At 39.7% G+C, this 24,617-nt stretch overlaps 1 protein-coding gene across 3 annotated transcripts in view; it reads left to right on the forward strand.

The window, feature by feature from the left end:
• LOC130294084 (sulfotransferase 2B1-like) overlaps window positions 1–8,197 on the forward strand; it is a 110,906-nt gene extending 102,709 nt beyond the window's left edge. For all 3 annotated transcript variants that reach the window (XM_056543502.1, XM_056543503.1, XM_056543504.1), the window contains exons 6-7: window positions 2,930–3,110; window positions 5,851–8,197. In XM_056543502.1, coding sequence (XP_056399477.1) covers window positions 2,930–3,110; window positions 5,851–5,972 — 303 coding nt within the window. In that variant the 3' untranslated portion in view covers window positions 5,973–8,197. The remainder of the gene's footprint in view (window positions 1–2,929; window positions 3,111–5,850) is intronic.
• The last annotated feature ends 16,420 nt before the right edge of the window (window positions 8,198–24,617 follow it).

Genomic DNA, 24,617 nt, shown 5'->3' on the forward strand with positions numbered 1-24,617 from the left:
CATATGCAAAAGTCGTGAAACACCTGTGGGGTAATAAGGCTCACTTTATTCCTTATTACATTCCTCAAGGGGTCTAGTTTCCAAAATGGTATGCCATGTGTTTTTTTTTGCTGTTCTGGCACCATAGGGGCTTCCTAAATGTGACATGCCCCCCGAGCAAAATTTGCTCTCAAAAAGCCAAATATGACTCCTTCTCTTCTGAGCATTGTAGTTCGCCCATAGTGCACTTCAGGTCAACTTATGGGGTACCTCCATACTCAGAAGAGAAGTGGTTACAAATATTGGGGGGTATTTCCTGCTATTAACCCTTGGAAAAATGTGAAATTTGGGGGGAAACACACATTTTAGTGAAAAAAAATTTTTTTTTTACATATGCAAAAGTCGTGAAACACCTTTGGGGTATTAAGGCTCACTTTATTCCTTGTTATGTTCCTCAAGGGGTCTAGTTTCCAAAATGGTATGCCATGTGAGGGTTTTTTGCTGTTCTGGCACCATAAGGGCTTCCTAAATGCAACATGCCCCCCAAAAACCATTTCAGAAAAACGTACTCTCCAAAATCCCCTTGTCGCTCCTTCCCTTCTGAGCCCTCTACTGTGTCTGCCGAACACTTTACATAGACATATGAGGTATGTCCTTACTCGAGAGAAATCAGGCTACAAATATAAGTATACATTTTCTCCTTTTACCCCTTGTAAAAATTCAAAAATTGGGTCTACAAGAACATGCGAGTGTAAAAAATGAAGATTGTGAATTTTCTCCTTCACTTTGCTGCTATTCCTGTGAAACACCTAAAGGGTTAAAATGATGACTGAATGTCATTTTGAATACTTTGGGGGTTGCAGTTTTTATAGTGGGGTCTTTTGTGGGGTATTTCTAATAAGAAGATGCTTCAAATCCACTTCAAACCTGAACTGGTCCCTGAAAAATAGTGAGTTTGAAAATTTTGTGAAAAATTGGAAAATTGCTGCTGAACTTTGAAGCCCTCTGGTGTCTTCCAAAAGTAAAAACTCGTCACTTTTATGATGCAGACATAAAGTAGACATATTGTATATGTGAATAAAAATTTTTTTTATTTGTAATATACATTTTCCTTACAAGCAGAGAGCTTCAAAGTTAGAAAAATGCAAAATTTTCAAATTTTTCATCAAATTTTAGGATTTTTCACAAGGAAAGGATGCAAGTTACCACAAAAATTTACCACCATGTTAAAGTAGAATATGTCACGAAAAAACAATCTCGGAATCAGAATGATAACTAAAAGCATTCCAGAGTTATTAATGTTTAAAGTGACAGTGGTCAGATGTGCAAAAAACGCTCCGGTGCTTAAGGCCAAAATGGGCTTGGTCCTGAAGGGGTTAAGGAACCAAAAATATTTGTCAGCTGTAAATCTTACAATCAAAGTAAGTACATGGATTAAAGACTCGTCTTTAGTAACTATGGGGTGATAAATCAAGACTGTAGCTGAGGAAAAGTTGACCAGTTGCCTATAGGAACCAATCATATTGCTTCTTTTATTTTCAGAAGGTAGAAGAAGTTATCTTATTGGTTGTTATGGACAACCGGTCGACTTTTCCTCTGCACAAGTTTTGATGAATCTCTCCCTTCATACTCAGGCAGCACAGGACAATGAATAGCTTTATTGAGTATTGGGGACAACGCGTTTCGGCATTCACTAATGCCTTCCTCAGCTCCACTTCTCCTCAGAATGTTCCGCAATAATAATGATCAGAGTGGTAGTAATACAACAGGCTGGACTAGATTAAAACAAGAGGTCTATAAAAAATATTGGGCATAAAAACTTTTTGTATAAAAATTATATATAAGAAAAGACAAAGATGGAAACAAAAGGGGTGATCGTTAGATGAATGAAATAAAATGTGCAATAAAATATAAATTATGGGGCAAATAGAATGGACACAAATAAAAATAAAGTTTAAAAATAAAATAACGCAAGTTAAGCTGAATGGAAGATACATAGTTGTTGATGTATATAAAAGCAGCATGATGTCCCAAATGGTTATATACAGTGGGGATCAAAAGTTTGGGCACCCCGAGGAATGATGGAAAAATCTCCAAAAGGCATCAAATTACAGATTAGACATTCTTATAATATGTCAACAAAAGTTAGATTTTATTTCCATCATTTACGCCAAAAAAATGGCGTCTGTAAAAGTTTGATAAAAACGCCAGAATAGAAAACAAAATGCAGGGAAATTCAGTGGTAGTTTTTCAGGCGTTTTTTTTTTTTTTTTTTAAATTGCCCCCAAAAAACGCCATAAGAATAAAAAGTGGAAACTTGGCCTTATACATGAGTTTTGAGACTTATTTCATTGCTGCTTTTCAAAGAACCTGTACAAAACTTTTTTTTTTAAAGTTTGTCAAACCCACCGAACTGAACTTTTGTAAAATTATTTATATACCGGGAATAGAATTATAGAATATGAACCAATCCTTAAAGGTACATAAAAAGAAAATAGATATGAAGCAGAAGAAGAATAGATTATAAACATATCATAGAATAATTAATGAGAATAATTTATGAAATATATATAGATATTGTAGAGATTTGTCGCAGGGTTCTTGTGCAAGACTCAATTATTCAATAATAAGACTAACTAAAATATAATTTCTTTTTACGTACCTTTAAGGACTGGTTCATATTATATAATTCTATTATATAAATAATTTTCCACATATTTTTAGGCCTATTTAGGGTATAGGCAACACCAGTCACCTTGGAAATGTTTTTCCGCTATAGTGAGCTACTATTTTTTCTATTTTGAACCTTTGTAAAGTTCGCTCAACTCTGATTCTAAAGTAACTTGGATATAAGCGCAATTAGAAAACAGAAAGTGACAAACATTTTAAGATAAAATTTCTGTTTGTAAACTATGTCATGCCTTGTTCTCTCTTCCTGTTTTCACTACAGGACCTGCGAGGAAGTGTGGTAAAGCTTTGTAAATTTCTTGGAAAGGAGTTAAAGGACAAAGAAGTGGATTCTGTAGTTGAAAATGTTTCTTTTAATAATATGAAAGAGAACACTATGTCTAATTTCACTCTCCTTCCAGCTGGTTATATGGATCATGAGAAAAGTCCATTTATGAGAAAAGGTAAAACATGTTTTTATCACAATAGGAACCTTATATAATATACTAAAAATCTTAACACTTTCAATTTTGCACCTAAAATGTCATATGATGGCTTATTTTTAGCGGCACCAATTCTACTTTGCAGTGACATTAGTCATTTTACCAAAATTAATTGTGCGACAAAATTGAAGAAAAAAACATAATTTCTTAACTTTTGGGGGCTTTGTGGGCTGTTTATTTTTATTTACACAGTTTTTTTTTTAAATGGGAAAAGGGGGGTGATTCTTACTTTTATTTGGGAAGAGATTAAATCATCTTTATGAACTTTTTGTTCACACTTTTTTTTTTGCAGTGTTATAGCCCCCCCCAGTGGCTAATACAATGCACACAGTGATCTGCTACACAGATCATTGCCTAGCATTGACACGACAAAGATCAGTGTCATTGTCGGTCGATTGCTCAAGCCTGGATTTCAGGCTTGTAGCAATCAATTGCCGATCGGACGTGACGGAGGCAGGTAAGGGGACCTCCACTCGCGTTCTAGCTGATAGGGACATCGCGATTTCACCGCAATGGTCCCGATCAGCCTGACTGAGCTCCCGGGAAGCTTTCACTTTCGACAATCGGTGCTGCACGCTATTAGCCCCCTGGGGCCGACCCGGTATGGCGTGGGGTCACGGTGTGACCCCACGTTATATACCGGGACAGGGGGCAGGGTGTACAGGTATGCCCTGCGTCCTTAAGAGGTTAAGATTTTCATAGAGAAGTAATTTACAAATCAGCTTAACTTTCTGGAGCCAGTTGATTTAAAAAAAATAGTTTTCCACCAGAATACCCCTTTAGGGTACGTTCACACATACAGGATCCTGCGCAGATTTGATGCGCAGGATTTGAAACTGCAGATTAGAAGCTGTGCTCAGTGCATACGTGTGAACAAAATAATCTGGGTGTAATGGTGGAGGAGGAAGAGGAAAATCCAATGTCAGATAACAGGGGAGGAGACAAAGTAAATTCTCCATCATATCTCACTGTTTTAAACCAAGAAAAAGTGCAGTGCCACCTTAGTAACATAAAAACACACAAATCACCGGGCCCAGATGGCATCACTCCCAGGGTTTTGCAGGAATTAAGTACCATGCGAGATAGACCCTTATTCCTAATTTTTTAAGATTCTATAATGTCAGGGATTGTTCCACAGAACTGGTGCTATGCAAATGTGGTACCAATATTCAAAGAGGGGTCAAAAATGGATCCTGGGAATTATAGGCCTGTAAGTTTAACATCTGTGGATAAGATTTTTGAGGGTTTTCTGAGAGATGCTTTTCTGGGATATCTTAATGAAAATAACCTGACACAGCAACAACATGGTTTTATGCAGGATTGGTCCTTTCAGACTAATCTGATCAGCTTCTATGAGGAGATCAGTTATAAATTGGACCGGGGTGAAGCTGTGGATGTTATATATCTGGACTTTTTTAAGGTGTTTAATACTGTGCCACACACAAAAGGTTAGTACATAAAATGAGGATCCTGGGACTAGGGGATAATATATTTAAATGGGTTAGCAACTGGCTCAGTGATAGGAAGCAGAGGGTAAAAACCAATGAAACTTACTCTGGATGGTTGACAGTTACAAGTGGGATACCGCAGGGGTCAGTACTAAGTCCACTTATTTTCTGTATATTTATTAATGACCTTGTAGAGAGATTACAAATTAGAATTTCTAAATTTGCAGATGACACTAAACTGGGTAAGGGGATCACCAGAGGATGATAACATAATATTACAGAAGGATCTGGGGAAGCTGGAGGCTTGGGTACAGTCATAGCAAAAGAAGTTTAATGTGGAGAAATGCAAAGTTATGCACTTAGGCCATGAAAACAAAATGTGTAATTATGTGCTAAGGTAAAACTTCTAAACTTCTACCGGAAAAAAACTTGGGGTTACTGGTGGCTGGTAACCTCAGCTTTAGTGATCAGTGCCTGGCAGTGGCTGCCAAGGCTAATAAAGTCATGGGATGAATCAAGAGGGGGATAGAGGCTTGTGACATAGTTTTAGGGATATAGTTTTGCCTCTGTATAAATCTCAGACCACATATGGAGTATTGTGTCCAATTTGGGCACCTGTTTATAAGAAAGATATGGCTGAACTGGAGAGGGTGCAGAGGAGGGCAACAAAGATAATTGATGGTATAGGAGGATTACAGGACCAAGACAGGTTATCAAGCTTGGGGTTATTTAGTTTGAAGAAAAGCCGTCTTAGGGGCGATCTGATTACAATGTACAAATATATGAATGTACAGTATAGAGATCTTTCTAGTGATCTTTTTATACCTAGGCCGGTAACTATGACAGGGAGGCATCCTCTACTTCAACAGGAAAGAATGTTTCTCCATCATCACAGAGATTCTTTACTGTAAGAGCAATGAGACTTTGGAACTGTCTGCCACATGATGTTGTGATGTCTGAAACACAAAACAATTTCAAAAGGGGCCTGGATGTTTTTCTTGAGAGTGATAACATTAGAGGTTATGGATAGTAGATTTATGGGGATAGAATGTTGATCCAGAGATTTATTCTGATCGCCATATAGGGATTGGGAAGGAATTTTTCCTCTGTAATGGGGCAATTGGCATCAGCCTCATGTTTTTTTTTTTTTTTTTTTGCCTTCCTCTGGATAAACAGAGAAGTGTTTTAGGACTCTTATCTTTTTCAACCTTACAAACTATTCTACTATTGTTGTCTCTTTTGATTCTCCACAGGAATAGTTGGTGACTGGAAAAATCATTTTACGGTGGCTCAAAATGAATATTTTGACAAGATCTATAAGATGAACATGCAAGACTTCAGCGTGAAGTTTCCTTGGGATACAAACACACATTAATGACATGGATTTAGCAGCAGGCATTACAAGAATAAAAAAAATATATAATTCCTATATTGTGATAATAATTGGTTACTATTTATAACTGTTTAAAATCTATCACCTATTAAATCACAGTGAAATAAATACATTTAGCTTTAGAATTAAAGATGGAGAATCAGCCATGTTTATTATTAGGGTGAATCTTAAAAGGATATGCTTAATTTCTTAAATGTACCAATGTACCTGAATGTAATAACTCCCTCCCCATTTTGTTTAGTTTGCAGGCTTGTCATCATCATTAACACCAGAACAATGCTTAGTGTAACCCATTTCTTGCCATACGGCTGTGGTTTCTTTTGTTTTTGCTCACATAACACATTGTAAACCCAGTACATCAATATCCTTCTTCTCCCCACACATGTCATCTGCAATACTGTATCATCCCTTAGCACAGTGTCAGACTTTTCCTTCTAGTGTACTTTGTCCTCCACTATGTCATGGCATAGTGTAGAGAAATAGGTACAGACCTGTGACTGGCCAGAAAAGTAAGGAAAAAAAGTAATTATGTAAGTACTGCTAAAAACTAACCAAGCTCTGGTACTGGCCCTGAAAAAGAGAAAATAAGAAATACTTGTTTTCTATTAAGAAAATTCACTGCGGCTCAATAGCAGCAGTAAGAGCAATAAAATCACATAGACACTAATCTGAAGTGTATTTTTTTTAGACAGTATTTTTATCGAAATGCACGCACAATTTTTAAAAGTTTTTTTACAGACAAATACGCTTTAAATACATAAGAGTTAGATGCAGTTTGTGCATTGATACTACACAGGCAACAGCTGACAGCTGTGGCTCGTGATGGAAGGTTCCTTTTTTATTTTACTTGATAGGGCATGTTTACAAAAATCCCCCCCAAAAAACAGATTTTGTCTATATAAACATGCCTTTTAGCCAAGTTTACCCAGTTTGCAGTGCTGCAAACCTAGACATAGAATAGCAATGGGACGGATACACATGAAGCTACGTGATGAGGTTTGTCATACTATTTAAAATATGGCATCTACTTATATGCAATATGTGCTTATTCCACTATAAATTGCACATATAGCCTGTTCATTATATAGCGGGGCAAAAAAGTATTTAGTTATCCACCAATTGTGCAAGTTCTCCCACTTAAAAAGATGAGAGAGGCCTGTCATTTTCATCATAGGTATACCTCAACTATGAGAGACATAATGAGAAAAAAATCAATAAAATCACATTGTCTGATTTTTAAAGAATTTGTTTGCAAATTATGGTGGAAAATAAGTATTTGGTCAATAAAAAAAGTTCATCTCAATACTTTGTTATATTCCCTTTGTTGGCAATGACAGAGGTCAAATGTTTTCAGTAAATCTTCACAAGGTTTTCACACACTGTTGCTGGTATTTTGGCCCATTCCTCCATGCAGATCTCCTCTAGAGCAGTGATGAACTTTCAACTCCCTCCAAAGGTTTTCTATGGGTTGAGATCTGGAGACAGGCTAGTGTAATCTTCTTCTTGCTCAGTGTAATCTTCCAGCATAAGAAAGTGGGCATTTCCCAGCAGGCATGACATCACTGAAGCCTGGTGGGGGCCACTTCCGCTCTCGCATCGTTGCAGTGCTGTGATGAATAGAAGACATTGAGCTCTGTGCATTTTTCAGTGATGCTCCTGGCATGTTTCAGTGAAGCTCTTTGCAGCTGTCAATCAAGCTCAGTGCAGAGAAACACTTCCTGAGTTTGGACTTCTGCCAGGCTGGGAGGAGACCAAACTCACTGTATTTATTGCGGCAGGGAACAGAACAGAGCAAACTAGTGGCCATTTTTTCTATTACATTTTAAACATATTTATGTTGATCATTTTTAAAGCAAGTGAATGGGAAAGTGTCTGCTAATTACCCAAGGAACACTATACAGGTGACAGGTACTCTTTAAATTAATTGGTGCAAGAAAGTTACTTAAAATACTTTTAAGTTGGTGTATACCCTTAATGACATTGTGTCATTTTTTCCAATATATTTCCAATAATTATTTATGTACAATCAATTTATGTACAATTTTCGTAATAAACTATGACGTTTCTGGGCTTTGCATTTCTGGTGCTGTGTATATGGTGTGTGTGTGCGTATATACATTTTTATAAATATTTTATTATGTATGATACTCTGCTATAATGTACTGTAGTTAGTGCACAGCCTGTATAAAAGTGATTAATGTTGTGTCCCCTCAAAATAACTCTACACAGCCATTTATGTCTCCTCCTTTGCAACTAACAGTAAGTACACCCCTGGGCGAAACGGAAATGTAAAAATTGGGCCCAGAGTGGAGTTCACCATAGCTTTGCAGGTTGCCGCTGGAGTCCTCTTCCACTCCTTTATGTTGACACCATGGAGTTGGTGAATGTTAGAGGCCTTTCATTTAAGAATGCCCTACAGATTTTCAATAGGGTTTAGTACTGGAGACATGCTCCACCAGTCCATTACCCTTACTCTCAGCTTCTTTAGTAAGTCAGTGGTAGTTTTGGAGGTGTATTTGGGGACATTATCATGATCGCATACTGCCCTGTAGCCCAGTCTTCAAAAAAAGGGGATTATGCCCTGCTTTAGTATGTCACAGTACATATTGGCATTCATGGTTCCCTCAATAATATGTACCTCTCCAGTGCCAGCATCACTCATGCAGCCCCAGACAATGACACTTCCACCACTATGCTTGGCTGTAGGCAAGACACATTTGTCTTTGTACTCCTCACCTGGTTGCTTCTCTAATTTCTTGACACCATCTGAACCAAATGAGTTTATCTTGGTCTCATCAGACCTCAGGACATGGTTCCAGTAATCTATGTCCTTAGTCTGCTTGTCTTCAGCAAACTGTTTGGGTTTTTTCTTGTGCATTATCATTAGAAGAGGCTTCTGGGAGGATAGCCATGCAGACCAATTGAATACAGTGTCCGGCGTATTGTTTGAGCACTAACAGGCTGACGCCCCAACCCCTCATCTGCTGCAGAAATGCTGGCAGCACTCATACGTCTTTTTCCCAAAGACAATCTCTGAATATAACACTAGGCACAAGCTCTCAACTTTTTTGGTTTACCACGACGAGGCTGTAGCAGTGTACTTACTTTTGTTGCCAAGGCTTAGATATGATTGCATTAATGACTATGTGTTGATGAGCAAAATTAACCACTGTGATACAGGCTTTGCACTCACTCCTTCATTTCTTCAGTGTTGTCACATAAAAAGATAAAATAAAATATTTACAAAAATGTGAAAGGTGTACTCACTTATGTGAGACATATATTCCAATTGATTTGTTTACAAAAAATATCAATTTTGGCACGATAAGTATCAACCACATTTTCGAAGAGCTTTGTGCTGTGGTTTACACTGTTCATCATTTTATCAGTTTATTGTCTGCTTTACATGATATTTTCAAAGGGGTGAGAGTCCACCACCAGTTTCACACCAGCTTTTTGATAGTGTAGAAATCACAGAAATGGTTGTAGTTTTATGGTTTGTTTGTTTTCTTAGTTTTTTTTTTTTTTTTGGGGGGGGGGGGGGGGTAAGGTGTTATTTAAGTAATCATAAAAAAATAATAATAATAATTATAAAAAAATTTATTAAAATAATTTTTTTTTTTTTCTTGGTCACTGCACCTGCTCTCACATTTACAGTGGGGATCAAAAGTTTGGGAACCCCAGGTAAAAATTTGTATTAATGTGCATAAAGAAGCCAAGGAAAGATGGAAAAATCTCCAAAAGGAATCAAATTACAGATTAGACATTCTTATAATAATATATCAACAAAAGTTAGATTTAATTTCCATCATTTACACTTTCAAAATAACAGAAAACAAAAAAATGCCGTCTGCAAAAGTTTGGGCACCCTGCAGAGTTAATATCTTGTACTGCACCCTTTGGCAAGTGTCACAGCTTGTAAATGCTTTTTGTAGCCAGCCAAGAGTCTTTCAATTCTTGTTTGAGGTATCTTTGCCCATTCTTTCTTACAAAAGTCTTCCAGTTCTTTGAGATTTCTGGGCTGTCTGTCACGCACTGCTCTTTTAAGGTCTATCCATAGATTTTCAATTATGTTGAGGTCAGGAGATTGTAAAGGCCATAGCAAAACCTTCAGTTTATGCCTCTTGATGTAATCCCCCGTGGATTTCGAGGTGTGTTTAGGATCATTATCCATTTGTAGAAGCCATCCTCTCTTTAACTTCAGCTTTTTCACAGATGGCATCAAGTTAGCATCCAAAATTTGCTGAAATGTTATTGAATCAATTTTTCCTTCTACTCGTGAGATGTTCCCTGTGCCACTGGCTGCAATACAACTCCAAAGCATGATTGATCCACCCCCATACTTAACAGTTGGACAGAGGTTCTTTTCATTAAATTTTGTTCCCCTTCTTCTCCAAACGTACCTTTGCTCATTCTGGCCAAAAAGTTAAATTTTAACCTCATCGGTCGACAGAACTTATTTCCAAAATGCATCAGGCTTGTATATATGTTCATTTGCAAAGTTCAAATGCTGGTTTTTGTTGTTGAGGACGTAGAAGAGGTTTTCTTCTGATGACTCTTCCATGAAGACCATATTTTTACAAGTATCTCTTTATAGTGGAATAGTGTACCACAACTCCAGTGTCTGTCAGATCTTTTTGGAGGGATTATGCAGTCAAACGTGGGTTTCGAATTGTTTTTCTCACAATCCTGCGAGCTGTTCTGTCTGATATTTTTCTTGGTTTTCCAGATCTTGCTTTGACTTCCACTGTTCCTGATGACTGCCATTTCTTAATTACATTCCATACAGAGGATATTGACATCTGAAAACGTTTTGCTATCTTCTTATAGCCTTCTCCAGCTTTGTGAGCGTCAACTATTTTCAGTTTCAGATTTCTAGACAACTGCTTAGAAGAACCCATGGTGCTGATTGTTGGGACAAGGTCAGATGAGTCTGGGCATTTAAAACCTTTGAGATTGACATCACCTGGTCTTCCCAGATGATGATTGAGAACAATCCATGACAGGTCTAAGCTTTGCAAAGGGGCAGTGGATGCCATACATTCTGCAGGGTGCCCAAACTTTTGCAGACACCATTTTTTTGTTTTTTTGAAAGTGTAAATGATGGAAATAAAATCTAACTTTTGTTGACATATTATAAGAATGTCTAATCTGTAATTTGATGCCTTTTGGAAATTTTTCCATCTTTCCTTGGCTTCTTTATGCACATTAATACAAATTTTTACCTGGGGTGCCCAAACTTTTGATCCCCACTGTATATGGTCTCCTAATCCTGCCAACACCTCCACACTGTGTCATTCAGAAACTATATGGTCTCCTCATACTTCAGCCTCATCCAAGCTGTGTCATTCAGCCACTATATGGTCTCCTCATGCTGCCAACACCTCCACGCTGTGTCATTCAGCCACGATATGGTCTCCTCATGCTGCCAACACCCCCACGCTGTGTCATTCAGCCACTATATGGTCTCCTCATACTGATGCTACCTCCAGGCTCTGTCATTGTGCCGTTCTGCGGCAGTGATTCTAAAAGCGATGCCGGTAATCTGCATGTCATTCTGAATAACAGTATTATTTCACTACCCCAGCACACTCCATATGCGTGTTAGAACATAGCAAAGTGTTCTACACCCCTATTGAGGCTCTCTGTAGGCCAGAAATAGCCATTTGAAAATAGATTCGCCGCAAATGAATTCGGATCGAAACAAATTTTTGAGAAAAATTCGGCGAAACGGCCTAATCGAATTTTTCAAAAGTTCGCTCATCTCTGGTGATGACACAAGGGGGTGGAGTTGTGACATCACAATACTCTGTGCCCATGGTTGTGACTCTTTAGACAGGGAGCGATCATCGCTCCGTGCACCTGAGACAGGTGGGAGCTGCATGAGAGATTGACATCTTATCCCCTATCCAAAGGATAAGATGTCTTAGGGCCAGAGTCCAGATCCAGAGTCTAGTCTCGGGAGGGGCACTATCAAAGTATTGTGCGGTGGTCAACACGCCCCCTCCTATAGACTTGCATTGAGCGGGCATGGTGTGATGTCACAAGGGGCATGGCTGTGACATCACAACCCGCCCAGCCCACACCCAGAGTTCAGAACAAAATGTTCCGAATGCTGGGGCAGTGGAGTACCCCTTTAAGTACGCAGCATAGTTCCTCCACAGTAGGTAGGCAGCATAGTTCCCCCACAGTAGGTAGACAGCATAGTTCCCCCCACACTAGTTAGGCAGCATAGTTCCCCCACACTAGATAGGCAGCATATTTCCACCAGACTAGGTAGGCAGCATAGCTCCTGCACACTAGGTAGGCAGCATAGTTCCCACACACTAGGTAGGCAGCATAGTTCCCTCACATTAGGTTGGCAGCATAGTTCCCCCCGCCCATTAGGTTGGCAGCATAGCCCTCCTCACATTAGGTTGGCAGCATAGTTCCCCCCACATTAGGTTGGCAGTATAGTTGCCCCCCCCCATTTGGATGGCAGTATAGTTCCCCCCCCCCCACAGTAGGTTAGCAGTATAATTCCCCCACATTAGATTGACAGTATAGTTCCCCCACATTAGGTTGGCAGTATAGTTCCCCCACATTAGATTGGCACTGTATAAAAATGAAAAAAAGACAGAGCTCTCATAGGGCAGTACGTTTGCACCAGATGTAAATATTTAAAGTGAGCGGTATATGCAATAACCACTCACCTTGCCTGGTTGCATTAGGCATGCAGCAACCTGGATTGTCTCGGTGTGGAAGTAACGGTGCAGCCGTCCAGAGATGTCGAGGAGGTGGCAGCCTCACTCGATAGTAGATAATTAGGATAGAAGGGGAAAAAACTCTGGATCCTCGGCGCCACCCGTTGCAATAAACTTCAGAAGTCACTGGTACAATTAAAATTTTCTTTATTCACCTATGTCAGACGCGTTTATCAATGACCTTGGTGCTTATACAGACAATGTAAAATAACAGTTTTATATAATAAAAGATGGACGCCTTAAACGTTGTCAGGTGGTACTTAAGATCTGTCATAGACATGCGTTTATGTAGCGCTGCTAACTGAAGTGTGTGGCTTCCACATCAGTAGTTCATTCATAAAAAAATACTCTAACATAGTAAAACATATGATAATATTAAAAGATACTTTTAGTTTCAATTTCCAGGTGACTACCTACTCTTAGTTCCTAAGATCCAGGAGCAGCTTCTCTATATAATTTTGTTACACTGTTTATGAATGTCGGCATCAACTGAGCTTCCATACCCAGAGCGGCGGCTCTGATGAGCTTGATGTTTTTAGAAAAAGAGGAGGAGGAGGAGCCGGCTCCCGACGGAGCAATACCGATGATAGCGTGTTCTGAGTTACAGCTTTGCTGCACCCGTTTTCAAAGTATAATAGTCTTAGTCTTATTATTAGTGATCTACAAATGAAGATCTGATACACTCCGTGGAGGGACGGCTAGCGTCAGAAGAGGAACGATATCGCTGTGTTTTGATGTCATAAGCCATTGTGCTCTCTTGGAATACATTCTTTATACTTGTTGTATTCCAATGTTCTTAGACATGTTTTTTTCCCATGGGGAAGTTCCCCATTGTTGAGGGCTACAGAGCTGAAAAAGGTCTTAGTTATGGAGTTTTTATGTCGGGGGAAGTCACGGTTGTTGATTGTATAGAGCTTTAGTGCGGTTTTCCTACTCTTGGGGACTGCAGCGCTGCTAAATGTTCAGTTGAAATATGAATTTATTTGTATATTATATGAATGTATGTGGTGTAGTCATGAATGATATGAATGTATGTATATCTGAAATAACAAGTGTAATGAGATGCATTGTCGTGTTAGGTATATAGTATGGGTTTCATTTTGGATATGCGTATATGAGCTATTAAATTTCTATGTTCGATGAGTGTTAGATGTGATTAAGCTGGAAGAAATATAATGAATGTTCATGTGTACTATCATATTATATGCACATATAGGGTGTGGTTATATAAGATTAATGAATGTCAATCTATATGTAAATGAAATATAAAGATTGTGTGACTATGTTGGTGTTGCTACGTAGTGTATATGGTATGGGGTGCATTTATAAACTAATGTGTATATATTATCAATTTATGCGTTTCTATGTTATATATATATATATATATATATATATATATATATATATATATATCTACACATATAAATATATGTATATTAGTATATTGGAATATGTTTCCTAAAATTGAATTGGAGGAATTAAACGGATGTGTTGGCAATTTATTTATACATTATCGATGTTCTCATTTAATCCCAGAGGAGAGAGCGTGTTCATTTTGTAGATCCAAAATGATTCTCTTCTGCATAGGCTGCCAAGCCTATCGTTGTGGTCCTCTGGTATCTGCTCAATTGCAGTGATCTTGAAGTCCTCAAACTCATTGTTATGCTTTTCGGTTGCATGTTTGGATACACTATGTTTTAGGAATTTATGTGTAACATTAAATCGGTGACCGCTCATGCGGTTTCTCAGCGTTTGCGATGTCCGTCCAATATATTGCAACTGACATCCACACTCAATCAGATATATTACATGCGTGGAATTACAATTGAGTCTGTCCTTTATCGTGAATTTTTCACCTGTTTAGTTACTTATGAAAGTTTTTGCGCCATGATTGATATTTCTGCAGAGTTTGCATGTTTTTAGTCCGCACTTGAAACATCCATTTTGATGGAAGTCTCCATTGTTCTTTTTTTGTTGTTGTTTCTCTCCTCTGAGTTGGCTTGGGGCCACCATATTTTTTATTGTTTTTGCTCTTCTATATGTGTATCCTGTTTTTTTTAAAGCTGTTCCTTCAGAATTGGACCTTGTAACATAATTTTCCAGTGTGTTTCCATAATTTTATTTATTTTTTGTTTGTCTGCGGAATAGTCAGTTATGAAGTTGAATTTATATTTTCTGGATTCTTTTTCTCTGTTTCTTGTGTCTCCGGGTTTATCAGAAATTTAGGTTAATGCGTATGCTTTTCTATAAGCATCTTGGACTATTTTTTTTAGGATAGCCTTTCTCCATTAGCCTATTTTTTATAACCTTACTTTGTGACACGAAATCCGTTGTTTTCGTGCAATTTCTCCTAAGTCTGTAGAACTGACCAAAAGGGATGTTCTTCTTCCACTTGTGATAGTGGCAGCTATTATACTCCAACAAACTGTTACAATCAACGCTTTTGAAATAGGTTTTCATGATAATTTCCGACCCTTCTGACATCAATTCCAGATCCAGGTACTCTATAGATTTCGGATTGCGTTTTCCTGATAGCGTTAGATGCCACTCATTCTGATTCAGGTAATTGGTGAAGGCCTCAAATGATTCCCCAGTGCCTACCCAGATAAATAGTAAATCATCTATATATCTTTTGTATAAGAGTATACTATCACTCCATTCGCGTGCATGGTATATAAATTCCTCTTCATATGCTCCCATATATAGATTCGCGAAAGATGGGGCAAAGTGTGTCCCTATAGCTGTGCCAGTTGTTTGTCTGTAGATCTTCCCTTCGAAACTGAAATGGTTATGCGCCAGTATAAATGCTATACTTTCAGTAATGAAGTCCCTTTGTTTCTGTGGCATTTTCTGATGTTTCTCAAGTGTGGATCTTATCACATCTATTCCCTTTTGGTGAGGGATATTGGAAGCCACACACATCAGTTAGCAGCGCTACATCAGCACATGTCTATGACAGATCTTAAGTACCACCTGACACTGTTTAAGGCGTCCATCTTTTATTATATAAAACTGTTATTTTATATCGTCTGTATAAGCACCAAGGCCTTTGAGAAAGAGGTATCCTAAACCTCGAAACGCATCTGACATAGGTGAGTAAAGAAAATTTTAATTGTACCAGTGACTTCTGAAGTTTATTGCAACGAGTGGCGCCGAGGATCCAGAGTTTTTTTCCCCTTCTATCCTGTTCACATTAGGTTGTCAGTATAGTTCCCCCTACATTAGGTTGTCAGTATAGTTCCCCCACATTAGGTTGGCAGTATAGTTTCCCCCACATTAGGTTGGCAGTATAGTTCCCCCACATTAGGTTGACAGTATAGTTCCCCCACATTAGGTTGTGGTTCCCCCACATTAGGTTGGCAGTATAGTTTCCCCCACATTAGGTTGGCAGTATAGTTCCCCCCACATTAGGTTGGCAGTATAGTTCCCCCACATTAGGTTGGCCGTATACTTTCCCTACATTAGGTTGGCAGTATACTTCCCCCACATTAGGTTGGCAGTATAGTTTCCTCCACATTTGGTTAGCAGTATAGTTCCCCCCACATTTGGCAGTGGCCACCCCCCCCCCCCCCCCTAGATCCGCCACTGGCCGGTGTATCCCTTTAAAAACATCTGGAATTAACAGGTACTGTTGTCTCAAAGAAAACAGTAAGTAATGCACTCCAGTGCTATGGCCTACATGCACAATTTCCATGCAAGACTCCATTGCAGAATAAAAAGCATGTTAAAGGGCATTTAAAGTTTGCTGTACAATATTTGGAAAAGCCAATGAAAGACTGGGAGAATATAGTTTTTCAGATGAGAGCAAAATTGAACAGTCTTGATGCCATGATACACACCATGTTTGCAGGAGAAATGGCACTGCACATGACCCTTAAAACACCATACCAATAGTGAATTTTGGAGGTGGGAACATCATGGTGTTGGGCTGCTTTTCAGCAAATGGTACTGACAAACTTTACATAATTGAAAGTAGGATGAATGTGCAACTTTACCAAGACATTCTTGACAAAATCTTCTGCCATTCACCAGGTTGATGGAGATAAAACAAGGGTGGACATTTCAGCAGGACAATGATCCTAAACACACAGCCAAGGAAGCTCTCAAATGTTTTTAAAGAATGAAAAGAAAAGCAAGCTTCTACAATGGCCCAGCCAATCACCTGACTCATGATTCAAAGAAAAGGCTGATGGAACCTTTAACCCCTTAAGGACCCAGCCCAAATATACCTTAAGGACCCGGCCATATTTTGAACATCTGACCACTGTCACTTCAAGCATTAATAACTCTGGGATGCTTTTACCTTTCATTCTGATTCCGAGATTGTTTTTTCGTGACATATTCTACTTTATGTTAGTGGTAAAATTTTGTCGATACTTGCATCATTTCTTAGCAAAAAATTCCAAAATTTGATGAAAAAATTGAAAATTTAGCATTTTTTTTTACTTTGAAGCTCTCTGCTTATAAGGAAAATGGATAGTCCAAATACATTGATTCACATATACATTATGTCTACTTTATGTTTGCATCATAAAGTTTACATGTTTTTACTTTTGGAAGACATCAGAGGGCTTCAAAAGTCAGCAGCAATTTTCAAATTTTTCACTAAATTTTCAAAATCGGATTTTTTCAGGGACCAGTTCAGTTTTGAATTGGATTTGAAGGGCCTTCATATTAGAAATATCCCACAAATGATCCCATTATAAAAACTGCACCCCTCAAAGTATTCAAAATGACATTCAGTAAGTGTGTTAACCCTTTAGGTGTTTCACAGGAATAACAGCAAAGTGAAGGAGAAAATTCAAAATCGTCATTTTTTTTACACTCACTTGTTCTTGTAGACCCAGTTTTTGAATTTTTACAAGTGGTAATAGCAGAAAAAGCCCCTAAAATTTGTAACCCGATTTCTCTCAAGTAAGGAAATACCTCATATGTGTATGTCAAGTGTTCGGCGGGCACAGTAGAGGGCACAGAAGGGAAGGAGCGACAATGGGATTTTGGAGAGTGAATTTTTCTGAAATGGTTTTTGGGGGGCATGTCACATTTAGAAAGCCCCTTTGGTGCCAGAACAGCAGAAAACACCACATGGCATACCATTTTGGAAACTATACCCCTCAAGGCATGTAACAAGGGGTCCAGTTAGCCTTAACACCCCACAGGTGTTTGACAACTTTTCGTTAAAATCGGATGTGTAAATGGAAAAAAAAAATTCACACTAAAATGCAGTTTTTCCCCAAATTTACCATTTTTACAAAGGACAATGGGAAAAAAAGCCCCCCCCTCCCAATTTGTAACCCCCTCTCTTCTGAGTATGGAAATACCCCATGTTAGGACGTAAAATGCTTTGCGGGCGAACTACAATGCTCAGAAGAGAAGGAGTCACATTTGGCTTTTTGAAAGCAACTTTTGCTGAAATGTTTTTTTGGGGGGCATGTCGCATTTAGGAATCCCCTGTGTTGCCAGAACAGCAAAAAATACCCACATGGCATACTATTTTGAAAACTACACCCCTCAAGGAACGTAACAAGGGGTCCGCTGAGCCTTAACACCCCCCAGGTATTTGACGACTTTTCGTTAAAATTGGATGTGTAAATGAAAAAAAAAAATTTTTTTACTAAAATGCAGTTTTCCCCCCAAATTTAACATTTTTACAAGGGCTAATAGGAGAAAATGACCCCCAAAATGTGTAACCTTATTTCTTATGAGTATGGAAATACCCCATGTTAGGACGTAAAATGCTCTGCTGGCAAACTACAATGTTCAGAAGAGGAGGAGCGCTATTGAGCTTTTGGAAAGAGAATTCGTTTGGAATGGTAGTCAGGGGCCATGTGCGTTTACAAAGCCCCCTGTGGTGCCAGAACAGTGGACCCCCCACATGTGACCCCATTTTGGAAACTACACACCTCACAGAATTTAATAAGGGGTGCAGTGAGTATTTACACCCCACAGATCTTTGGAACAGTGGGCTGTGCAAATGAAAAATTTAGTTTTTAATTTTTACGGACCACTGTTCCAAAAATCTGTCAGACACCTGTGGGGCATAAATTCTCAATGTACCCCTTATTACATTACATGAGGGGTGTAGTTTCCAAAATGGGGTCACATGTGGGGGGGGGGGTCCATTGTTCTGGCACTATGGGGGCTTTGTAAACATACATGGCTTTCAATTCCGGACAAATTTTCTCTACAAAATCCCAATGGCGCTCCTTCTCTTCTGAGCATTGTAGTTCGCCCGCAGAGCACTTTAAATTCACATATGGGGTATGTTCTTCCTCAGAAGAGATGGGGTTACAAATTTGGTGGGGCTATTTTTCCTATTTTCCCTTGTGAAAATGAAAAATTTAGGGTAACACCAGTATTTTAGTGAAAAAATATAATTTTTTTCATTTTCCCATCCAACTTTAATGAAAATTCGTCAAACACCTGTGGGGTGTTCAGGCTCACTATACCCCTTGTCACGTTCGGTGAGGGGTGTAGTTTCCATAGTTTCCAAAATGGGGTCACACATGGATATTTTTTTTTTTGCGTTTGTCAGAACCGCTGTAAAATCAGCCACCCCTGTGCAAATCACCAATTTAAGCCTCAAATGTACATGGTGCGCTCTCATTTCTGAGCCTTGTTGTGCATCCGCAGAGCATTTTACGCCCACATCTGGGGTATTTGCATACTCAGGAGAAATTGCGTTACAAATTTTGGGGGTCTTTTTTTTCCTTTTACAGCTTGTGGAAATAAAAAGTATGGGGCAACACCAGCATGTTAGTGTAATTTTTTTTATTTTTTTACACTAACAGGCTGGTGTAGCCCCCAACTTTTCCTTTTTACAAGCGGTAAAAGAAAAAAAAGACCCCCAAAATTTGTAGTGCAATTTCTCCTGAGTGCGGCGATACCCCATATATGGCCCTAAACTGTTTCCTTGAAATACGACAGGGCTCCGAAGTGAGAGAGCGCCATGCGCATTTGAGGACTAAATTAGGGATTGCATAGGGGTGGACCTAGGGGTATTCTACACCAGTGATTCCCAAACAGGGTGCCTCCAGCTGTTGCAAAACTCCCAGCATGCCTGGACAGTCAGTGGCTGTCCAGAAATGCGGGGAGTTGTTGTTTTGCAACAGCTGGAGGCTCCGTTTTGGAAACCCTGCCGTACAAGACGTTTTTTATTTTTATTGGAGGGGACAGTGTAAGGGGGTGTATATGTAGTGTTTTACCCTTTATTATGTGTTAGTGTAGTGTAGTGTTTTTAGGGTACATTCGCACTGGCGTGTTACGGTGAATTTCCCGCTAGGAGTTTGCGCTGCGGCGAAAAATTTTCCGCAGCCCAAACTTGAAGCAGGAAATTTACTGTAAACCCACCAGTGTGAATGTACCCTGTACGTTCACATGGGGGGGGGGGGGGGGGGGCAAACCTCCAGCTGTTTCAAAACTACAACTCCCAGCATGTACTGACAGACCGTGCATGCTGGGAGTTGTACTTTTGCAACAGCTGGAGGCACACTGGTTGGAAAACCTTCAGTTAGGTTCTGTTGCCTAACTCAGTATTTTCCAACCAGTGTGCCTCCAGCTGTTGCAAAACTACAACTCCCAGCATGTACTAATCACCGAAGGGCATGCTGGGAGATGTAGTTATGCAACAGCTGGAGGTACCCAACTACAACTCCCAGCATGCCGAGATAGCTGTTTGCTTTCTGGGCATGCTGGGATTTGCAGTTTTGCAACATCTGGAGAGCTACAGTTTTTAGACCAGTGCACAGTGCACATCTCCAAACTGTGGACCTCCAGATGTTGCAAAACTACAACTCCCAGCATGCCCAGACAACAAACAGCTATGTGGGCATGCTAGGAGTTGTAGTTTTGCAAGATCTGGAGGGATATAGTTTAGAGACCACTGTATAGTGGTCTCAAACTGCAGCCCTCCAACTGTTGCAAAACTACATATTCCAGCATGCCCAAACAGCTGTCTGGGCATGCTGGGAGTTGTAGTTTTGCAACATCTGGAGGGTTACAGTTAGAGACCACAGTCTCAGACTGTAGCCCTCCAGATCAACTTACCGACGGGAGCCGTCCTCTTCAGACGCACGTGACGCCGCCAGCCGATCACCGTCACCGCAGCCTCCGGATCGTTAAGTGGACGTCGGCGCCCGGTCCCCTTCGGTTCCTGGTTCTGCCCCGCCTATTGTGGGTAGGCAGGATGGGGAAAACGAAAGTTAACTCCCCCACCCCCCGGTCTGCTATTGGTCGTCGCCTCTGACGATCAATAGCAGACCAATAGCAGGGATAGGAGGGGTGGCAACCCTGCCACCTCACTCCTATTCCTACAGGGGGATCGTGGGTGTCTTAGACAACCGCGATCCCCCATCTATTCCGGGTCACCGGGTCACCGAAGTGTGAATTCACTTGCGATTTGCGCCGATCACCAACGGGGGGGGGGGGGCTGATGAACCCCCTGGGCATTTGCACGGGGTGCCTGCTGATTGATATCAGCAGTCAGCCCGGCCCGGTCCCCGCCCGGCGCACGGCGGGGACTGAAATTCCCACGGACGTATGGATACGCCCTGGGTCCTTAAGTACCAGGACGTCAATTCGTATTCATACTCCCTAGGTCCTTAAGTGGTTAAGATTTTAAAGACTGTGTCACATAATGGGCGAAAATCACACCAGAACATATAAAACAAAAACAGACAAAGAAGGTGCTATCTGGTGCCGCTACCTAGGGAGATGTAAGGTATAGAGAAAGGCAGATCTACTGCTTCCCTTAAGGTGCTGGGCTCAGGGATAAACACTGAATTTTGCATATAAGACAGAAGGTATATCATCCAATATCTGCCAGAAACCAGACCACTCACAATGATGGCCACTTATAGGTAGATTAACTTATAGTGATCCACAGCAACGCACACACTATTTTTGTACGGCACTCCCTTTTGCGTTTCAAGAGTAGCCTTTTCTCTTTGTCAGGTCCTCTTTGTCAGGTCCTCTTTGTCAGGTCCTCAAATAATGAAAGCTACATTAAAATGCGTTGCCAGAGTAAAGATTTTACCAGTTTTTATATTATTTGGTGTCCGTGATATATATTTTTAACCTTTTCAGGACGTAGGGCGTATGCATACGCCCTGCATCCCGAGTCCTTAAGGACGTAGGGAGTATGCATACGCCCTTGGGAATTCTGGTCCCTGCCGCTAGCCAGTTAGGGACCAGACCGGGATGCCTGCTGAAATCATTCAACAGGCATCCCAACACATCGCCAGGGGGGGGGGGGTTCCGGGGGCGATCGCAGAAAATCGCATGTCAATTCAGACATGCGATTTCCTGCTATTACGGGCTGATGGGGTCTCTGGTGACCCAATCGCCTGGGAAATAAGGATGACCCGATCATCCTGAGCAGGGCCAGATTAAGGCTGCCATAGAAGTTGTAGTTTTGTAACAGGGGAAAGTCACAGATTGGGCAACAATTTCACTCATGATCACCTAGTTAGAAAGAATACACAATTATATAATGGCTCACAGGTGACGTCTTCTCTGTTGTCTTCCATTTTCTCCTTCATCCGGTCCAGATGGGGTGGTTGCTTCCAGCTAAATATTCCTCTGTAGAGTGTGATGCTCAAACATCATTGGTTCCTCACTTTGTCAGCAGATCCTTATCCTGTATATGAAAAAATTATCAATATGAGCCTGTTAGACACAATTACACACTGTACATGCATGCATCATATACACACACATACTGTACACAATACATACTGTACATGCATTATTTACACACAGCACACATACTGCACACATTACATACTGTACATGCATTATACACACACACAGAACACATACTGCACACATTACAGACTGTACATGCATTATATACACAAAGCACACATACAGCACACATAACATACTGTACATGCATTATATACACACAGCACACATACTGCACACATTACATACTGTACATGCATTATATACACACATCACACATACTGCACACATTACATACTGTACATGCATTATATACACAAAGCACACATGCAGCACACATTACATATTGTACATGCATTATATACACACAGCACACATACTGCACACATTACATACTGTACATGCATTATACACACAGCACACATACTGGACACATTACATACTGTACATGCATTATATACACACAGCACACATACTGGACACATTACATACTGTACATGCATTATATACACACAGCACACATACTGCACACATTACATACTGTATATGCATTATATACACAGCACACATATTGTACACACTACATACTGTACATGCATCATACACACACATACTGTACAAATTACATACTGTACATGCATGCATTATATACACACAACACATACTGCAAACATTACATACTGTACATGCATTACATACACACACAACACACATCCTGCACACATTACATACTGTACATGCATTATTTACAAACAGCACACATACAGCACACATTACATATTGTGCATTCATTATATAAACACAGCACACATACTGCATCCATTACATACTGTACATGCATTACATACACGCATCACACATACTGCACACATTACATACTGTACATGCATTATATACACACAGCACACATTCAGCACACATTACATACTGTACATGCATTATATACAAACAGCACACATACTGCACACATTACATATTGCACATGCATTATATACACACAGCACATATACTGCACACATTACATACTGTACATGCTTTATATAGACACAACATACATACTGCACACATTACATATTGTACATGCATTATATACACACAGCACACATACTGCACACATTGCATACTGTGCATGCATTATATACACCCAGCACACATACTGCACACATTACAAACTGTACATGCATTATATACACACACAACACACATCCTGCACACATTACATACTGGACATGCATTATATACACACAGCACACATACTGCACACATTATATACTGTGAATGTATTATATACACACAGCACACATACTGCACACATCACATACTGTACATGCATTATATACACACACAACATACATCCTGCACACATTACATACTGTACATGTATTATTTACACACAGCACACATACTGCACACATTACATACTGTGCATGCATTATATACACACAGCACACATACTGCACACATTACATACTGTAAATGCATTATATACACACACACAACACACATCCTGCACACATTACATACTGTACATGCATTATATACACACATCACACATACTGCACATATTACATACTGTACATGCATTACATACACACAACACACATCCTGCACACATCACATACTGTACATGCATTATATACACACAGCACACATACTGCACACATTACATACTGTAAATGCATTATATACACACAACACACATCCTGCACACATTACATACCGTACATGCATTTACACACAGCACACATACTGCACACATTACATACTGTACATGCATTATATACACACACAACACACATCCTGCACACATTACATACTGTACATGCATTATTTACACACAGCACACATACTGCACACATTACATACTGTGCATGCATTATATACACACAGCACACATACTGCACACATTACATACTGTACATGCATTATATACACACAGCACACATACTGCACACATTACATACTGTAAATGCATTATATACACACAGTCCACATACTGCACACATTACATACACACAGCACACATACTGCACACATTACATACTGTACATGCATTATATACGCACAGCACACATACTGCACACATTACATACTGTACATGCATTATATACACACAGCACACATACTGCACGCATTACATACTGTAAACGCATTATATACACACAGCCCACATACTGCACACATTACATACTGTACATGC

This window comes from Hyla sarda, chromosome 10 (assembly GCF_029499605.1).
Source record: "Hyla sarda isolate aHylSar1 chromosome 10, aHylSar1.hap1, whole genome shotgun sequence".
In the NCBI taxonomy this organism is placed as follows: Eukaryota; Metazoa; Chordata; class Amphibia; order Anura; family Hylidae; genus Hyla; species Hyla sarda.